The sequence below is a fragment of the Fukomys damarensis genome, unplaced genomic scaffold (genome assembly GCF_012274545.1).
Source record: "Fukomys damarensis isolate Sample0158 unplaced genomic scaffold, DMR_v1.0_HiC HiC_scaffold_16, whole genome shotgun sequence".
Lineage (NCBI taxonomy): Eukaryota > Metazoa > Chordata > Mammalia > Rodentia > Bathyergidae > Fukomys > Fukomys damarensis.
Genome location: NW_022900928.1, coordinates 133,670,340 through 133,689,207, shown reverse-complemented (window position 1 = coordinate 133,689,207; position 18,868 = coordinate 133,670,340). Strand labels below are relative to the sequence as shown.

Genomic DNA, 18,868 nt, shown 5'->3' with positions numbered 1-18,868 from the left:
AATTTTCTCTTCAAAATGTATCAAGGACCAAGCTCGACAAATTTCAAAGCAGTCGAGTACCATGGTATGACTCTGCTTTTACAAAGTTAAAAAAGAAAAAGGCAGGAATGCTCCTGAAGACAGTACAGAGCACCGGCAGGAACCCATCTTGCACTGTGGTTGTTCTGTGCAAGATGCTGCAGCCAGATGCCAGGAGAAGTCGGCAAACCTGTCCTTGCTTTTGAGAGGCACAGGGCCACTCTGCAGATTCACCATCCTGGTGCCGAGGGCAAGGTCTGGTGAGAGAGGACGCAGCAGGGCGAATGCACAGTGCCAATGATGTAAGAGAAGAGACAGGATCACAGTGGACTTGGCTTTGGGTCCCAGAGGAACAAAGGAAATGGGCGGGAGCTGCCGGAGACCAGGGGACAGAGTGCGGCATTTTAGGAACAGTCAAAAAAACACCTGTTCTGCTGCCTTCAATTGCTCAAAAAACATATGAGGATCACATGGAGAACAACCTCAAAAATTCTAGGCAGCCTCCAAGAGATGCTCAAAATCCCTCTCCATTCTCCTGGCAATGGCACCCACCTGCTCAGCCGTTACCAGTGCAGGCTGGCTTCCTCTGTGACCATGTGAGAGGAGGGAGTTCTGTTGTAGGAGCAGACCGGACTCTGGAGGCTGCTGTCCGGGCTCTGCCTTCTGCTCCTCCCCCATACAATGGCCCTCCTTACGTCTGTCTGCATTTTTCTCTGTCTGGCACATAGTTTGGTGCCACAGGCACAAGAGAGATGGGACAATGCCATACTCCAGTGTGAGGGGAAACCACTCAAGCACAACTTCGAGTTGTCCACAGCATGTTCCAAGTGGAAATACAGACTTTTAGGTGGGGAGATGATCCAAGGTCACACGCAGGTACCTGGTGTGGAGTTCAAAACACTCCAGGAAACATACCCATCCATGTACCCACGTGTCACACACATGCGACCAGTCACATCAGCATGCGCTGTCACTACAGAGTACCCCAAGGGGACAGACACATCTGCCTGGTGGACCCGGGCAGGCCAGGGCCACTTCCTGTGGGAGATGTGGACCTGAGTTGGTGCTTAGGAGGACGCCATGTTTCAGGGAGGCAGGACTGAGAAAAAAAGAGCCAGAGCTCCTCTGTTAATTGCATCTTTTTTAAAATCTATAGACTGACTGTTCAAGAGGCTCTTCCAAGTCCTGAGTGAGCAGAGCGCCTTACCTTGATCTCCCGCAGGGACGCCTCAGTGTCCACAGAGATGGAGGTGTCTCCGCTTCCCCTCCGGGAGGAGGTTCCGCCCAGGGAGGCCAGCGTGGCTGCGGACAGGCCAGGCATGCTGCGGGTGCCCTGGAATGGGGAGCATCGGTGTGACTGCAGGCACAGCCCCGTGCCACTGTGCCTTTGCTAAATCAGCTTCCAGAAGCTGCCATACTCCAGTGGGAGGGGGAAACCACTCAAGTACAACTTTGAATTGTCCACGGCATGTTCCAAGTGGAAATACAGACTTTTAGGTGGGGAGATGGTCCAAGGTCACATACAGGTACCTGGTGTGGAGTTCAAAATACTCCAGAAAACGTACTCATCCATGTATCCACGTGTCACACACATGCGACCAGTCACACCAGTGGGCTGTGCCACAGGGACACGGCATGCTGGTGCTCGGGTTTACGTGAAGTGACAGCTCCACGTCAGACCTCGCTGTCTTAGGGGATTCAGGACAGTGACCCCAGGGACCCCTCGGAGAAGTGACACCACACTGGGTGGGCCACTCATGCCAAACAACTGCATTACCACCAGGCACGCTATTTCCTGTCATTTTCACCCAGGAGTTCTGGGACCCTCTAGGTCAATAATGGCTAAGATGGAGGCTTAGAGGAATTCCTTACCTTCTCAGTAAAATCTTTTTCAGGTCTTTCTTCAACCTATAGAGGAAAAAGGACAAATAATAAATACTTAAAGCACGAAAGGAATAACATAATTGGGGTAAGATGACTAAAAAAAATTAGCTTTATCATTTAAAAACTGAAAGGAGGTTGTAGGAATCCGGCTTCTCCCATCTCCTACCCAGGAGATGTCATCCTAAGGTCCCCCTCTCCCTTTTCCAGATGGGGCCTCAGCAGGACCCTTACACAGCAAAATTAAACAGGAAGCTCTCAGCAGAAGGCACAGCGAATACACACTTAGATAACTTGTCTCTCACATGTTAAATCCCAAGCTGTCTGTTTTCCCAACAAGAGACAGAGTTCACCAGCATTCCAGCAGCATCCAGGGCCCATGAGGCCCACGAAGTTGTCACACTTGCCACTCCCACTAGATGGCAGCCTGGCCCTGACGAGGGGCAGCAGGTAAACCAGATAGTGCTTAATTCTGACACAAAGCATAACACTTTACCTCTAAAATGTAATGCACAAAAAATCCAACAGATAAGGGATTTCTGTACCTTGTCAGGGAAGCTCGCTGACCTGGTGTGTGAGGGTGGACAGGGAACGGCCGTCAGAAGGGGACTCCCAGTGGGAGGGACTGGAGGGCGGCCATGTGTCCTGTTAGCTTTCCAAGGGTCGTTAGCTTTCCAAGCAGCATCCAACACTGCAGATTGACAGGACAGCTTCCGACAGAGTTGCGGAAATGCTACGCTGGTCTTTCACAATCACCATGGAGTAGGTGGAAGGCATCCTTCAACACCTATGCAAGCCAGGAATGTGCTGCACAAGGCCAACGGGCCCTGCCCCCTAGGGTCCCCAACTCCCAGATGGGCCATGCCACACCCTGGTGGGGGGATGGGATCATGAAGGCAGCACCCTGCTGTGTCCCTCAAAACCAAGCAGCAGCTGTGAATCCTGCTCAGCGAACACCAACTGAAGGTCACTGTTTTTCAATTTGTAAAAACCACCTGGGTCTGACAACCACTGCCACCTCCATCTCCAAGCAAATGGTGGTTTGACAGTGGGGTCTACAATGGGCTAGAAGTTTTGGTTCTAAACACAGTGATGTTTGCAGCACCCCACATAGTGTGGCCTTGCGCTCCTGCATGCAGTTTTCTACTTGGTTGCTGGGTTGCTCCTCTTGACCTGCACGGGCATTACCACCACCTTGTTTCTCTGCTTCTGGCAGCAGGAATGGTGTTTAGGATTTGGGTCCCAGCTCTGCTCCCAGCAGGTGTTCAGCTGGCTGGGTGTGGCAGCGTTGCTTCTCCTGTGGCCTGAGCCTGGACCCTCAGTCCCTCCATCCCAAACTCTCCAACACTTGTGCAGCCGGGGTTTACATCACTCCTGTGACATCGTCCTGCGTGGGCTGACATCTGACGTCAGCCCTGTGCGGGAATACCCTCGATGTTCCGAAACGCTGCCGGAGTGAGCCAGGATGAGGCCCATCTGCAGACAGGAAGACGGCGTGGCTTCCACTTGGCTGACGCCTCTCTGCCTTCCCAGGACCAAACCTTGGGGTACTGGGCCTGGCAGGCTTCAGCCTTGATCCATTTTCTTGAAGTGGGACTAGAAACAATCTCCTTCGCTCTGGTCACCTTTGCCCTTGGTCCGATGCTTGTGAGACACTCGGCTGGGCCCTGGCAGAGTCTTGAGGGCCACCCCTTGCCAGATGTTGCTGTCTGTCCCCAGAGACCTGTCCTGTGCCCACGCATACCCCATGAAGTCCCGACAAGGGACAGCTCTTGGGGCCACTGCAGGCGGTGTCAACTGCAGCGGCTGTTGCCTGGGCCAGTCCAGCCAAGGAGGGACAAACTGGCTGTGCCCTCTTGGGGCCCTGTTTTCTCGGAGTGTCAAGACACCCTGGGTGAAGAATGAAAGCTGACTCTAGAACTGGGTCTTGTCACCTCCTGCTCTGTGTCCTCCTAGAGGCCAGGCTGGCGGGTCACTGGCCCTGGTTGCTGCTCTCTGGCCTTGGTCACCTGCTGCTTCTCTCTCCCAGGCAGGACCAGGAGCCTGGGCTCTGCCTTGACACCATGGACACCACTGACCCGCAGTCCAGGCCAAAGACACAGGATGGATTGCGTGGTACAGCCCAAGAGGATGGCGGGCCTGGGAAATGTGGCAGAGAGGGCCTCAGCTCTGCCGCCCCAGCCTGGTCAGGCGCTGAGACCAAGAGATGGCTTGGAGCTCCGCCAGCTGTGGGTCCCCGCTTGAGAGTGCCCACATGGGGCAGTGTGCAGCCCACCCCACTCACTGCGGCTGGATTCTGCCCCCCTGAAAGGTGGCAGCTCTGGAGTGGGTGGACCTCCCTGTCAGAGCCACTGCCTCAGGAGCAGGTGGAGCGTGGTGGCACGTGTGTAATCCCAGCACTTGGAGGCTGAGGCAGGAGGGCTATTGGGAGGCTGAGGCCAGCCTGGTGGAAGCGAGTCTCAAAAATCTGCGGTGGCCACCAAAGGCTCCAGGGCATGGCGCACCTCACCGGTGCCTCTGGCCTGTGCTGGCAACCTCATCTGGGTTCAAGTTTACAGCGAGTGAGTGCTACTGTGCACGCACTCTGCACACTGGGCTTGTGAGGTGTGGGTCCTCTTCACTGCTGGCCTCCAGGGGGCAGGCAGGAGCCAGACTCACAGAGGCCAGGCAGGCACTCAGAAGGCTTGAAGACCTGGGTGTTCCCACCCACACTGGGGCGCCCCCATGGGCACCAGGATGAAGTCTTCAGGTTCCAACGCTCATCCCCTGGAGCATGCGAGGTGATGGCAATCGAGGGGGGACATGCGACTACTGGGCAGCAGTGAGTGGTGTGCAGCCTTGGTGCCCAGGACACCGGGTGTTGGGGACTCAGGTGGCTGGACTGGCAGGGCTCCACCCCCAGGATCTGTGGGTTCTTCCCCTGAAGAAGCTGCTGCCTGTGTCTGGCATGAGCCTCTTGGCAGTAAAAGTCTGCATGAGTTCTGCTGGCAGCGTTGTGCTCTGTGACCCACGACGGACTCGGCCCCACAGCTGCCCCTGTGGACCGGGACCCAGGCTGGGCTCAGCACACTGCAACTGGTGGGACCATGCTGGGTGATGGAGGCAGGAGGCATGTTTCAGCTTCTCCGTGGTTGGGAGCTGCTTTTCTTTCTCCTGGTACTGGGCTTGAGTCCAGGCCTTTGCACTGAGTTAATCCCCAGCCCTTCAAAAGGTTTTATCCTGCAGAAGTGTCTAAGTCTTCCAGGCTGGGCTCCTTCTGCTTCAGCCTCCTGGTTGCTGGGACTACAGGTGCGCAACACATGCCAGCAGCGGGCAGTTTCTCTGCATGTGGCCCTCCATATGCTTCTTACCTATTTTTACCCAAGCCTCTGGTGCAGCCAGGCCACCCTGTCCCCTGCCAAGACTGTACTGCAACATCTGGGTTCCGACAGTGCCAAAGCAGCTTCCAAGAAAGCTCTGGCACAGGTGGCGCCATGAAGACCCTGGGGGGCGGCTGAGCTGAGAAGGGGAGCACGAGAGCGGCCGGGCCAGGGAGCAGGAGGAGGGAGCTGAGTCCTCACGGCAGCAGGGCATTTCACAAAAACCACCCGGTCTGACAACTGCCAACATTTCCAAGCAAATGGTTGAAGTCCATCCTGCTGAGCTGCAAACCTCAGGGAACCACATCTGTGACCAGGGCCAAGGAAGTCGGCCCTCACAGCTGGGCTCTATGCTTGCCAATACCCTTCGTCGTGCTATGACCACGGCACTTCTGTATTCGGCCCACTTTCCCCAGAGCCCTGAAATACAGTATGGGATATTCTCGAATCTATGGTGATCCTCCTGCCTCTGCCTCCCATGTGCTGAGACCACAGGCATGTACCACCACCCGGCTTCCACCTGAAAAACAACCCAGAGAGGCCTTTCTGACTCCACCCTGTGCTGGCCGTGGAGGGCAGGGGTTGCTTTGATAGGGCAGAAAGGCATGGGATGAAAGGAGGAGGAGGAGGAGAAGGGGTAGGGGAAGGGGAGGAAGAAGAGGAGGAGGTGGCAGCACTGGTGGCCTGGGGCTCGGGGCACAAGGCGGACTTACCACCGGGCTGGCGCGTGCCGAGCTGGCCCTGGAGGAGGCACGGGAGCCAGAGTTGAGGTGGCCGCTGCACTCCGAGGGCTGCAGGGTGCCGCAGGAGGTGCGGACAGAAACAGGCACAGGGTCAGGAAGCAGCAGCAGGAGGTGCCACACAGGGCATGCCAGGGAGCAGTGGGGTGAGCAGAAGAGAGATTAGGGTGAGAAGCTCGACCCAGCACGAGCCCAGTAAATGTCCCCGCCCCAGATCAGAAAGGATCCACCCCAATATCCACAGGACACAGAATTAGTAAGGAGAAAATAAAGCACCCCCCTGCCCAGCGTGGGCTTGTGGTCACATCTCCCCTATACCGCAGCTACCTTGTAGACTGGGACCCTTGTTGTGTTTGAGACAGGTTCTCGCTCTATAGTTTAGGCTGGCCTTGAACTCATGGCAATCTTCCTGCCTCGGCCTCCTGTGTGCTGGGATGACAGGTGTGCACTACCACACCTGGCTTGTTAAAGTCTTCTGAAAACTGAAGCTGCTCAGAAATTGAACGAGAGGACAGAATGCTGGCATTTACCCAGGGAAAGATGCTGCTTCTCTGCTGCCTTACCGAGCAGAAACAAGTACAATTTAGGGTTTATGCCCTTGGCAGGACAATTTCATCCTTTCTGCCTGGCCCACTGGCTTCATAATGACTTACAAAAACATTTAAGAACTGGGCAAGATATTTACCACAGTCGGCCCCACCACACTGGACTATTTATGCAGTACAGGACTCGGTCAGTGTGTGAACGCTGTGTCGTTAAATGTTAGTCTGAACACTGCTGAGCCTTCCGTGTGAAGAAAGCGGTAGGTCAGCCTGGTTTCCTTTGAGAATTTAGGACTCTCCATGATGGCTGAGAAGCAGCACAGTAAGTCAGGAAACTGGATCAGCTACTTAAATAGCAGACCCATTTCTGCTCTGTTCCCCCTTCTTTCTCTCTCTCCTGATGGGGTTCAGAGTCAGGGTGCGGGGCAAGATCCCTACTACCCAACCACCCTCACCCAGCGGCTGGTGACTTTCACAGCAAAAGCGTAAAAGCATTTCGAGTGTGTATGTCATCCTGGCCCAAGGAGGGCTTGCGTACTTTATGGGGTTTGTGCCAGAGCCTTGAAGGTGCGAAGCCCCTGTACTGGAACCCAAATCCCTCCTCCAGGGACTGCATCCTTCCATTTCCAGTTCCTGGTCTAGCCAGGCCGCCTGCACCAGGACAGCCCCGCCTGTCATTTTAAATGTGCTGAAGGGGGCAGAAAGGTCCTAAAAGAGTACAAAGAAGGGACATGTGTCACATGCTGAGCCTTTAAGCCTGTTCATCTGTTTTCACTATTCAGAGGCAAAATAACTAGCAACCCATCAGACTGCCATCTTATTGGTCTGAAGCTACTCCTGTCAGTGCTGTCTGTGCTCAGCAGAGAGCGGGAACACTCGGTCAGGGCCACAATGCTCTGACCCCATGCGGTGGGCAGGTGGCACAAGAGAGGAAGGTCAATGGGAAACGTGGATGTGCCTTACAGCCAGGGAACCGCAGGCACTGCCCCGCCGAGCCCCGCCAATGCTGCTGTCCTGGAGCACAGGAGCCTACGACCGAAACAGAGGTCAGTGCCACCTTCTGCCTGCTGGGCCCGGAAGCATGCAAGTGACCAGGAGGACCACGCATCCAGAGAACACCTCCCCACTGCCCTCGGAGAACCCAGGCACGAGCACAAGTGTCAGCTGCTGGGAGTCAGCATGCATCTTCATCTCCGATCCCATCTCTACATCTATGTTTTGAACAGCAGTCCATGCTCTGGAGAGACGTGTTAGTCCAGATCTCAAGCCAGCACCCTAAAGGTGAGCAAAGCACCCTCAAACTTTTAGTTTAAAACACGACCTTAAGTGACTTCAGAATGAAATATTACATTGTTAGTTAAGGTTTTCATGTTGATGCGTACAACTCTACAAGTAGCTGAGCAGAGGACAGAACGCTGGGTTACCCTGAAAATCCGATGTGGTTATCACAGAAACGGGAGCTTACAGTTCACAAGGGTGATGTCAAACTCTGCCCAGAGTCGGAGCCTGAGGACACATGGAAGCTCTTTGTCCTCACATGTCTGTGTGCAGCCCAGAGAAACCCAGGGCTTCTGAGCAGCGGTCTTCCTCTATTGCTTGGTTGAGGCTTCCTGCAAGGCCTAAGCACCAGCATTTAAAGCTGGAAGTTTCCAGAGTAACAGAGCAACATGGGGTGGGATCCACTCAGAGTGCTGAGGCACCAGAGAGCCACCTTTCTGCCAGCAGGTAAAGCACATGCTGCCCTCATTCTATCTGGACTGAGGATCCTAGCAAATGGGAGTCTTACTAGACAGAAAGTGTGACAGCCCTGCCAGCAGCTGGGAAACCCAGGCTGGGCCAGAGGACTGACAGTGCCCGAGGAACGTAAGCTCCACAAAGAGGTGCAGTTCACAGCAGGCCCGGGAGTGGGAGGACAGAGGGGTACATGCGCACTGGGGTGTGGGCCACGCACCCGGTAACTGCCTGCAGGCCGGGCCACAAAACACAGAGAGGAGGCCTGTGGGGCAAAAGCAAACGCAGGTGTTCAGAGACCTGGATGAGCAGCAACCCGCTGTCCTGACAGCAGTGAGAAGGGGAGGCCAGTTCTGGCACGAGGTTTTCAGGGAGCAGATGGATGCAAATCCAGCATGTACAGGAAAGGGGAATGGGAGGTGACTTTTAAAGTTAAAACCCATAAACTCTGAACTAACACTGTTTTCTAGTCAATTCCTTTCAGACAGTCCTGAAGGAAAGGGAGGGCAGGGGATCAGAACTACTGCAGGGTCAACAGCCACACAGCTGCGACTCCGAGCCTGAGGAGGGGAAGGCGCTGGGCTCTGTGTTGCAGGTGCCCGCTGCATTCGAGGGTCCCCCTCTCAGCACCCAGCCTCCCCGGGGCACGGAGTCACACTTTCTCCCGTGACTGTCCGCCCACAGTTCAGCACACCAAGTAGAAGTCTGCTGTATTTGGTATCACTGTGAAGTCATCCAGGGAGGATGGAAAGGGAACAAGGGGAAGCGTGAGACAGTGACGACAGGGTCGGCGAACCTTTCAGCACAATGAATGAGACAAATGGCCCAGGGTGGCACGCATGCCACAGGTTTGCCATCACTGTTCTAGGTTCCTGTAAATAACAGCATTTACAGGAAGCACTGGAACCCAGGCCCCTCAGACACCGAGGATGACTGGACAGGACCCAGTGTGGACAGAGTGCCTTTCCCTCTGGGGACAGAGACAGTCACAGGCACAGCTGAGACCTGGAGGCGGGCACTGCTGCTGCAGCCCAACCCCTTGAGGGGTGCCAGGCCGGAACACTGGCACGCGGACACGCAGAGGGGCTGCTCGCAGGAGCAGGGGGGAAGGTGCATGGCTGGGCGGGGCACACAGCAGCACATGTGGTACATGCAGGAGGGGGCAATTCAACCTCCCTGTGCACTGGGTGGATGCTAAAACCCTGGATGGGACAGTGCTGTCACCACAGTGACAAGGGCCACGCAACCAGGGCCAGACCTGAATGCAGGTCTTGTGAAAACAGGAAACACGGAGAGCCAAAGAAACAACCTGGTCCTCTCCAGCCCAGGGGTCAGACGGCGCAGACGCCTTCCAGACTGCTTCCTGGACATATTTTGCACAAAACCTGAAACCCCACATGAGGAACAAGGAGTGGAAGTGGAGAGGCCCACGAGACCCTTTTCTGGACTGGAGCTCTTGGAAATACGCGGTGCACAGAACTCTCCTTTCCCCAAGGTCCACTCTTCTATATCAGGTCCCGAATTAGTTCAGGTATTTTTTTTTTTTAAGATAGAGAAAAGTTCTTAGCAAACTGGTTGCCAATCCAAACACCTGCTGGGCTCTGTGGACGTCACATGGAAGAGGTTGAAGTGTCTGCTCAGTGTCACCAGCAGAAGTGCCACATGGGGTGTGGGCGGGGAGTGCACAGACCCAGTTTCCATTCTGGGCAGGCTGCCACTTGGGGGCAGGGCTGCCACTGGGGAGCCTGAGGTCCTGGCAGGAGAGTTCCTAGAGTCAGAGAAAATGGGAGGGCAGACGGGGAGAAAGGCTTACATCTTCCTTTCCGCTCAAAGGTTCTGGGGCACTGGAAACAGACAGATTTCCCTTTCTGGCCAACACTTATGGGCCAGGGGAAGGAACTAATCAGACCAGGTAACTGGCAAAACCATAGGAGACCATGTTAGGATTTTTGAATCTACAGACAGAAAATAAAACATGGTTTTTTGAGACAGGGTATATAGTGCAGGCTAGCCTCGAACTCAGGGCAATCCTCCTGCCTCAGCCTGCTGGGTCCTGGGCTTCCAAGCGTGTCACCATATCAACCTTAAGATTTAATTTTAATTGTTAGCAATTAAATAGATTCTGGGCCTTTCCCAAATTCTAATTGGGAAAAACTAACCCAGCAATCAGCAGGGATATCAACCTCTACTTACGTAATAAAACTCTCCTTTGGAACCATTTTCCTGCCTGGCCCTGTGGGCGCACGTTTACCCAGAGCAGACTCAGGACTCACAGGTGTGGTACCCTGAGCAGAGAGATTCTGAGACCAAGACTGGGATTACAGCTGTGTGCGTTAACAGTTCCCCAGACGAAATGATTTACACAAATCAAAGGGTCCTCCTGGGGGAAGCCAGTCGCCTTGCCGGGTGTCCTGCCAATCTCATAAGGAAGCCCCCACCCCTGCGGCCCCGGGAAGGCACCAGAAAGTGCACACCACCCTTCATGCACCTCCAACAAGCCACACCCAAGGGCCTGTGGGGGAGGCGGTGGGGTCCTGGTGCAACACACAGGCCTGCCCACTCCCTCCCTCGCTTCCTTCCGCCGTGGGAGAGGCGTGGCCAGCGGCCAGCTGGGCGGCCTCATCCGGGGTCTGCTGTGCCCCAGCTGGATACAGGGAAAGCTTCTGGCACAGCCCGGGTCCTCCACCTAGGCAGGCTGCACTGCAGGCAGAGACAGGCACTGGGGTGGGAGGAGGGGTCGGGCAGCGCAGGGTTGCCCCAGAATCCCGGCTGCTCTGTGTCTGAATGCCCGGCCCTCACCCTCACGGGGTCAGACCTTGTGGACGGACTTTGGAGACGGACTATTTCTGCTTGGTGAACTGGAGCCAGACACAGGCTGCACCCACGTGGATAATTCACGCTCCGAGGCCCAGCAACCCGCTTCTATTTTAGGCAAGCATCTGAACTAAGAACCAGGAGGAACCGGTTTTCTGAATGCCCAAGTGCTCTCCAGAAAAACAGAAAAACCTCCCCAGGATTGTGAAGACTCACCCCCACTTGGGTGCTCAGTGAGAACTCCGGGGGAGGGGGAGGGGGCGGGCATCCCAAGAAAGGGTCTGTGGGGGCTGGGGCAGTGGGAATTTGGGCAAATGAGCTGAAGGGGTCAGAGCACCCCTGGAAGCCCCCTGGCAGGAGGGGAATGGGCAGGACAAGGAAGAAGGGATGGGGTCAGACTACTACAGCAGAGCGGGGATCTGAGGAGAAATGGGGTCGGGGCTGCCCGCCCAGACACATTTTAATGAGGTCAAAGATTACATGAGCAGCAGGAGAGGCATCCTGTGCGCTTCTGACTTCTTCCCCCGTCTGATTCCGAGGGGAGTGGGTGTTGGCATCACTGAGTACAGAGGGACACCGGGGCCTCCTGACTGCCTGGCTCTTGATCTTAGCTCTTTCCGGGTGTCTTCCCCCCACTTATCCCCCATGCCTGGCACCAAGTTAGGACCAGTCTTCCTGTCCACTCCTCCACTTATATGGTACAGGACGAGGGCCCCCATCTTTCCTATGCGACTTCAGGGTTCGCGTGCTGACGAGCCGGTAGGGACAAATTCAGCCACTGGAGTCCAGTTTTCAGACGGACGTGAGCTCCCATGTGCAGACCGGAACTGGACAGGGTTTTCATTCCAGTCCAGCCCACCCCTGGGAAACTGCCAAGTGTGAGTGTGAACAGACTCTCCAGGAAAGAAAGCTGAGGCAGTCTTCTTACTTTGTCCCTTTCATTAATTCTAATTTAAAAATCTACACAGAAATGTGTTCTTCAGTGAAGCCCAAGTCCCACACTTGTGCAAACGCAGGACTGGGAGGGTCTGAGTGCAAAGATGAGGGTCAGTCACGGGAGACTGTCAAACCGGGATTAGGAGAGGGAGGGAGTGTCCCCCCACGCGGTGCGCACGCACGTATGCCTGCATGCTGCGGGACCTGCAGTTTCTGAAGAGAGGGCGAAAGAATTAAATGCAAACCAACCAACTGCTCCTCCCTGGCCGATGACCAAGCGGATAATATGCTGTCCAGGCTGTAGCTGGAGTTCTGAACACCAAGGAAGAAGACAGCTGTCAGTGGGATTCCCAAACACGCCCGCCCCCAAGGCGCAAGGTCGTTGTGCAAGCGCTGCGAGACATCTGGCTGCAGCATCCGTCTCGGCGCAGCCCGCCGCTATCTACCCCACGCCTCGTTCCCGTCTCCACTTTCCTTACTGCACACCCTCATACAACTAAAGCTCTGCTGGCTGCAAAACTTCTTCAGCCAGCACACCCGAAGTAGGTGGGTGGAGGAGCCGAGACCCGTCCTCGTCCTCGGGAGGGCGCTGTGCTCCCACCCCGCCCGCAGGTGGCCCTGACGGACCCGTGAGAATTACAGGTGGAGGCACAAGGGGGCGCTGTGGAGCGCGCCCAAGGAGGGCGCATGCCCAAGCCCTTCCCACAGGCACTCTCCATGCCCTGCCTCACACCTGTGGTGCAGTTTGTGCCCCGATGATCCTCAGTACCGCTTAGCGGTTATTCTGGTGCTCAAACATTCCACTTTTTGATTATTTATTCAATTAATACACAGCCAGACTCACTCCGTGAGCAGTGTTACAACCAGGTCATATTGTATATGGGATTTCTAGAAGCATTCTGTAAATCTTAACTAGGAAAGCGCACTTGTACTGTCTTAATGTCTTCAAAGTCAGAGACAAAAACATGCAGGATATGTATGAGACAAAGGTTGATGTCACCCTGCCTGGCCCTGCCCGGGGTGTGTGACAACTCCACGCTGGGGGCGTCCCAGAGAACACGGATTCTCAGCAGAAGGTAGATAGAAGGATTTACAGCTCTAGACCATGACTCTTACCAAATATGGTAAACAACACACCAAGGGGAAAGCTGCCAACTATGCCCTAAAATTCCCCCAAGTGGCCCAGGGCCACCAGGGAGCGTGTGACACGGGGATCCTGACCTGCATGGTGTCAAGCACAAGTGTGTACAGGACAGCAGAACTCCTACCCTGTGCCTGGGAGACACAGCAGGTGTGGGTGAGAGGGACAGGCAGGGGGCTTGAGGCTGGAAGGGTTGGAAATCTGGAGGTAAAGGTTTGCAGAGGAGGAGGAGGAGGACACAGGACCTGCCAGACCAGTTCTGGAAATCGGAGCTGCTCTCCTGGGGCGGGGGTGGGATGAAGGTCACCTATGCAAACAGAGAGCCTAGGAGTGAGTATACCTGAGGACACCATCTACTACCTTTAGCACAGCACAATTAAAATAAAATTAAACGGTGTGAAATGCATTACTAAAAGAAAAAAATGACAGAGGAGGAAGGTTTAGAACAGACCTTAGAACAGTTTAACCAGACCCCAGCCCTGGCAATGACACCCTGAAAAATCCAGGCTCTTCCCGCTTCTCCCCCTGCACTGTTCTTGCTTCCCACCCTTAGTCCTTCCATTCCTGCAATAAAATTCAGTTCTCCTCTCTGGAAAATGCAGGTTCCTGCATGTGTATATTGAGATAAACATTAAAACTACAAATGAGAGATCTGGAGAACAGCGGGAATGTCAGACCTGCGTGTGCATGCCAACTGAACTCACCTGTACATCACATACACGGTAACATAGCAAAGGGTCACCTTTAATCTAGGTTGAAACTTTACAGGTGAATCTAGTTTTAAAGTTAAGAGATCCTTAACACAATCAACCAGTTAGGAGCACCTAGAATGTCTGTCATCCTAAGAATGTCTGACGGCATCCTGAGAAAGTCATCTTTCATGCCACTGTGCTAGAACAAGACGACCTCTTATACCAAGAAGCTAAATTAGCAACGACTCTGGGAAGCTTTCAAGAAACCTGTGGGAACGCTGTGCCATGCAAACTGGCCATACTAACCCTGCCAGATCTTCTGCTCGGGGGCTGGGATCCGTACAAGTCTCCTTCATAACCATTAGTCTGTTTCAATGAAGAAAAGAGAAAACCCACATCAGTATGCAAACGAAGACACAGCACAAATCAGCAAGAAAACAGCAGGGGTGGGGGTGGGGCGGCTGGCCGCCTCAGCACAGCATGGGGGCAGCATGGGCAGGGCAAGTCTGGGGAGGCACAAGGCCCACCACATTCCCAGATGTCTCCGCCTCTCAGCAGGGACAAAGCCAGGTCAGGCTGTGTAGCCTGCTAGCTAGCTAGCCTGTGTACCCTTGGCTTAAGGTTGCCCTGTGGGATGAAGCCCATGACTTGGGGCAGCTGCTCTCCTTGGTAGTTTTCTCATCCAGTTTTAGAGCAAAGTGCTGAGGCAATTCTAGCTTTCAAAGGCTGGGTTTCAGGCCACTGGCGTGAGCCCGTGAGATTACAGGCCGTGGTTCAGGGTAAGTTCTGAGAAATTACAGCCCAGTATGGAATACTTTCTTAAGATTCAGAAACACTTTCTTTCAGTCTGTGATGAAATGCAATGCACAGCCAAGTGTGGGGGTGCAGGTCTGGAATCCCAGCTAGGCTGAGGCTAGAGGATCAAAAGTTCGAGCCCAGCTTGTGCAACTTCCTGAGATCTTGTCTCAAAATAAAAAACTAAAAGGGGGACTGGGAGCATAACTCAGTGTGACGACTCTGGGTTCAATCCCCACTACTAAGAAGGAAGGGAGGGAGGCTGAAGTTCAACAAGGGAAGAGTGTTCATCAAGGGGAGCATCCTCCATATTAGCTTTTTCATTCTTTCAGGCTTCCAAAGAGAACCCAGAAGACAAACTTAACAACCTCTGCCAAATCCTCCAGGAATAAGGGAGAAGTGTCTGCGGTTCCCTTGCCTCTGCCGCCCAGCCCATGGCCCCTCAGCCCCAGCGCTGGCTCCTCTGAGTACCCTCGGCCTTCCGTCCTGGTTCACAGTAAGAGCCGTGCAGCACCAGGCACGGAACCAGCTCGGGGAGGGAGGAGGAAGCGCGCGTCTGCCAACGGGTCACCGGTACCAGGGTCATAGAGGCCCAGATCCAGACAGAGGCTCCGAGTATGACCTCAGGCGCGTTATTCAATCCACTGGCACTTTCGACAACAAGATTACTAGATATGGAAACTGTGTCAAGGGCTTGTACATTTAGATCTAAATCTTGCTGCCTTGCTGTATCTTTAGAAACCAGGTTTTGGAGCCAGCTGCACTGGTGCACACCTGTAACCCCAGCTATGCTGGAGGCAGAGGCAGGAGGACTGCAAGTTCTGAGGCTGGACTAGGCAACTTAATGAGGCCCTGTCTCAAAATTCACAATTTTAAAAACAGAGCTGGGGATGGAGCTCAGGGGTAGAGACCTTGCTCAGCATGCTCAATCCCTAGCACTACAAAAAAGAAAAACTAGTTTGGGGAGGAAATGACCACAGTGCTGCAGACTTTGTACTACACGAGGAAGGGAAATGTACCACACACAAACCGGAAGGGAGCGCGGCACTCCACAGGCCTCTCCTGGGAGGTGCTCCTGGGTGCATGCCGTGCACAGGGTCCGCTCACAGCGCCTGCTCTGACCTTCTCACGGACCCCACCAAACCCCACTACCCCTCATGCTGCTTTCCCTGGTGCACTTAATGGGCGGGGCTGTCTTTACAGGGCAGAAACAGGGCTCCAAGGGCGGATGAGTAGCTGTCACAGCATTCAGATTAAAGGCCACGAAGCACGGAAGTCAGGCCTCAGACATCTGGTTAGTTTAGCTCCGTGGGATTCTTTCCTCACACTCCTCCCTGTGTAGCTTCATGGGGTACTGGTGCTGTGTGCTCTGCTGTCACATGCTGCCAGAGGTCACCTGGTGCGCTTCTGGGTATTGAGGGTCCCGAAGAAGGAAACCCGCCTGGACCCCAGGAACATGCGCAGGACGAGGCCCGGGCAACCTCACACACAGCAGCAGAGGACGCATTCAGAGCAGCATTTTCTGGGATGCAGGAACACGGCTAGAAAAGCCCTGGCAAAACCTATGACTCCAACAGCAACGTGTGACACCCGCCCCCCAGAATCTAAGGGGTGCCACACAGCTACCAAAGCACTGTGTCGTCCTGTGGGACCATGCAGTCACCACCAGCTTCCCCATCCACACTGTTAGACTTCTATTTTTCTATGTGAGTCACTCAGCGAGGCACATGTATGTAAAAGGCATCAGAGACAGGAAGCCAACAAGCAAAGCTAAATCAAAAATTCTGAGTGCAATGCTTGATGCATTTGATTTAATTTTTGAAAAAGCATGGCATGGAAAACTGGAATCCAAAATGTGTTCCCAACCATCTATGTTCATTCACCCCAGTGAGACTGCCCTTCGGCCAAATCTGCTAGGAGGTGACAGTCTAAGAACAGGACAGTGATGCTTTTAATTCCCTAAAGAACAGAAGAACTGCTAGCTATAGTCACAAATGCTCTAATCTAATGGTGTGTGCAGGATTCTGCAGAGAAATAACAGAGCCGGGCACTTCCTGAGTGTTATCTGGGCTGCGGCTCCTATGCCAGCAGGTCTGGGCCTCACAGAGCCAGCATGGGTCCCGTCAGGACACGCGGCCAATCAATCAAATGTGCCAGGCAGGCTACAGCACTCCTGGCCAATTACCAGCTTGATCACAGAAGTACATTTCAGAAAGGAGAATTTGCCAAATAATTTCAAATAGCAGTGGTCATAGGTGAGGCACCGAATGTACCTGGAGCTAAGAAAGTCCTTCTCTACAACGCTAACCCCAGAACCAAGTCACCTTCATGGGGAGCCATGCTTCTGGGTAAGATTAAAGTTTTCTTCTTTTAAGCATACATTTACAGGTGCTCTGAAAGCACAAGACAAGAAACTCAGAATTATAAGAACAGCAATTCAGGTTGAAATCCAAAGCTCTTGTTTTAGTTACTGGAGCACCAGGTCTTTCTCAGAGGGTTTTTTCCCCGCAGAAAAGTCAGAGAGTGTATTTAATTTGAAGGGCGACAGATTAAAAAGCAATGAGGTTTTCATTAGGTAAGGTGACTGTGTTTAATCTTTGAAAAGAAATGTAGAAGCTTTAGGGTTTCTAGCCCAAGCGGGTTCCCTGAAAGCTTCATCTCCACGCGTCCAGCTACTGCCCTGGGCAGGACTCAGGGCTGGTACTCAGGGGCGGTGTCTGAGCAGCCAGGCATCTGTCCAGCTCCAGCCTGCAGGGTGACCTGCCCCCCTGTGGACACAGTCCCGGGGGGAAATTTGGTAGATGGACAAGGACGCCCTGGGCTTTCTTGGTGCTGGTGTCCTGCACACGGAGCACAGCTCCCCCACGGTGCTGCACCTGGACTGCCTGGGCTTCCCGGACAGCACCGTCTGGGTTAGTGAAAGCCGTGGGCTGTCACTGGTCACACCACACAGTTAAGACCGTACAGACACAGCAAGTTGCAGCAACCGTCTCACCCAGGCATAGGGACCCCCATACTCCAGCTCAGGCTGCGACTGGCAGAGGAGAAACGACAGAAAGGAGAAGGCCGGAAGTTAAGTTAAAAAGCTGAGCAGAACATCAAAACCAGATGACAGTCTTTAAGCTCTTAACAGAATTACTTTCTTTGTGACTCTGGGATCTTGCATATATTTATAAAAAGATTATATTAGAATGATAGTGAACATAAAATCTGAAATCATTAAATAAGACTACCATGACAATGGTTGCTATAATTTGTAAAAGATAAATGGCTTGAGCAGTCTTATTTCTTCCTGCAGTACATAATACACTCTAAATTAGAGGAAAGTTAACAGATGTATGTATTGCTGTCAGTTTTTAAATATGGAAGATTAAAATCTTGTTTCCTAAGAGCACCATCTATGCAGACGCCAGGGCACGAAGCCTTCCCCTCTTGGCCTTTTTAGAATTTATAATAATTGCCAGCCGCGTGAAGAAAGCCTGTGTTTGGGAGCTGAGGGATTAAAGATGTGATCTTACATTCAAAGTCTGTGAAGTCAAGATTTCTGTGTCAGACCTGGGGCACTTGGCGCAGGCAGAGGGCACAGCCCCAGGCCTGGGGCGGTGCTGTCATCACGAGTGGGGACTCTGAGTGGACGATAAGCACCCTGGGCTTGCTCTGCCCGTTAAAATGAGGAGGTCTGACTTTCCCTCCAGGATCCCAGTTCTCAAGCTGTGCCATTTTCAAAGGCAGCCCACTTCTTTAGCTCAAGGATGCCACGGGAAAGCCCAGGGCAGCAGACTCTGGTGGAAAAGGAGAACCCCAAGGACATTCTACTCTTGCTCAGTGTGCAGCCTGTGGGTATCCTGCATGAAACCACACCCTACATACACTTGCTACCTTGGCAAAGAGCAATGGCCAGCAGAGAATTTTAACTCATTTGTCTGGTTAATAGCTTTCAAAGTGAAAGGAAGGCCAGCATCCCTGGCATCCTCATTAATACACCACAGACATTTCAAACTCTTTAGGGGTAGGAAATACTCTGAGAATCTTAAGAAAGTGACCATTCTTTTCCCAGAGAAATGTAAGTCACCACAGGCTTCACACAATTTGGAGATGAGACCTTACGACAGAGATCTAAATTGTTTCCATCTTTCTCCTCCTATTCTCTTTTATTCCTAATCAGTCAGGTTTTCTGGGTTTTTCTGGTTTTTGGGTTTTTTTTTTTTTTTTTTTTTTT

The 18,868-nt window shown here is 53.4% G+C and overlaps 1 protein-coding gene across 1 annotated transcript in view; it reads right to left on the bottom strand.

The window, feature by feature from the left end:
* The window catches only part of Lrrfip1 (LRR binding FLII interacting protein 1), a 58,901-nt gene that overhangs the window by 14,500 nt on the left and 25,533 nt on the right, over nucleotides 1-18,868 (bottom strand). Inside the window, exons 13-19 of the mRNA XM_033763993.1 lie at nucleotides 17,645-17,683; nucleotides 14,161-14,220; nucleotides 8,492-8,536; nucleotides 7,504-7,569; nucleotides 5,972-6,049; nucleotides 1,891-1,926; nucleotides 1,226-1,351 (exon numbers count right to left, since the gene is read on the bottom strand). Of these exons, the coding sequence (XP_033619884.1) occupies nucleotides 1,226-1,351; nucleotides 1,891-1,926; nucleotides 5,972-6,049; nucleotides 7,504-7,569; nucleotides 8,492-8,536; nucleotides 14,161-14,220; nucleotides 17,645-17,683 (450 nt within the window). The remainder of the gene's footprint in view (nucleotides 1-1,225; nucleotides 1,352-1,890; nucleotides 1,927-5,971; nucleotides 6,050-7,503; nucleotides 7,570-8,491; nucleotides 8,537-14,160; nucleotides 14,221-17,644; nucleotides 17,684-18,868) is intronic.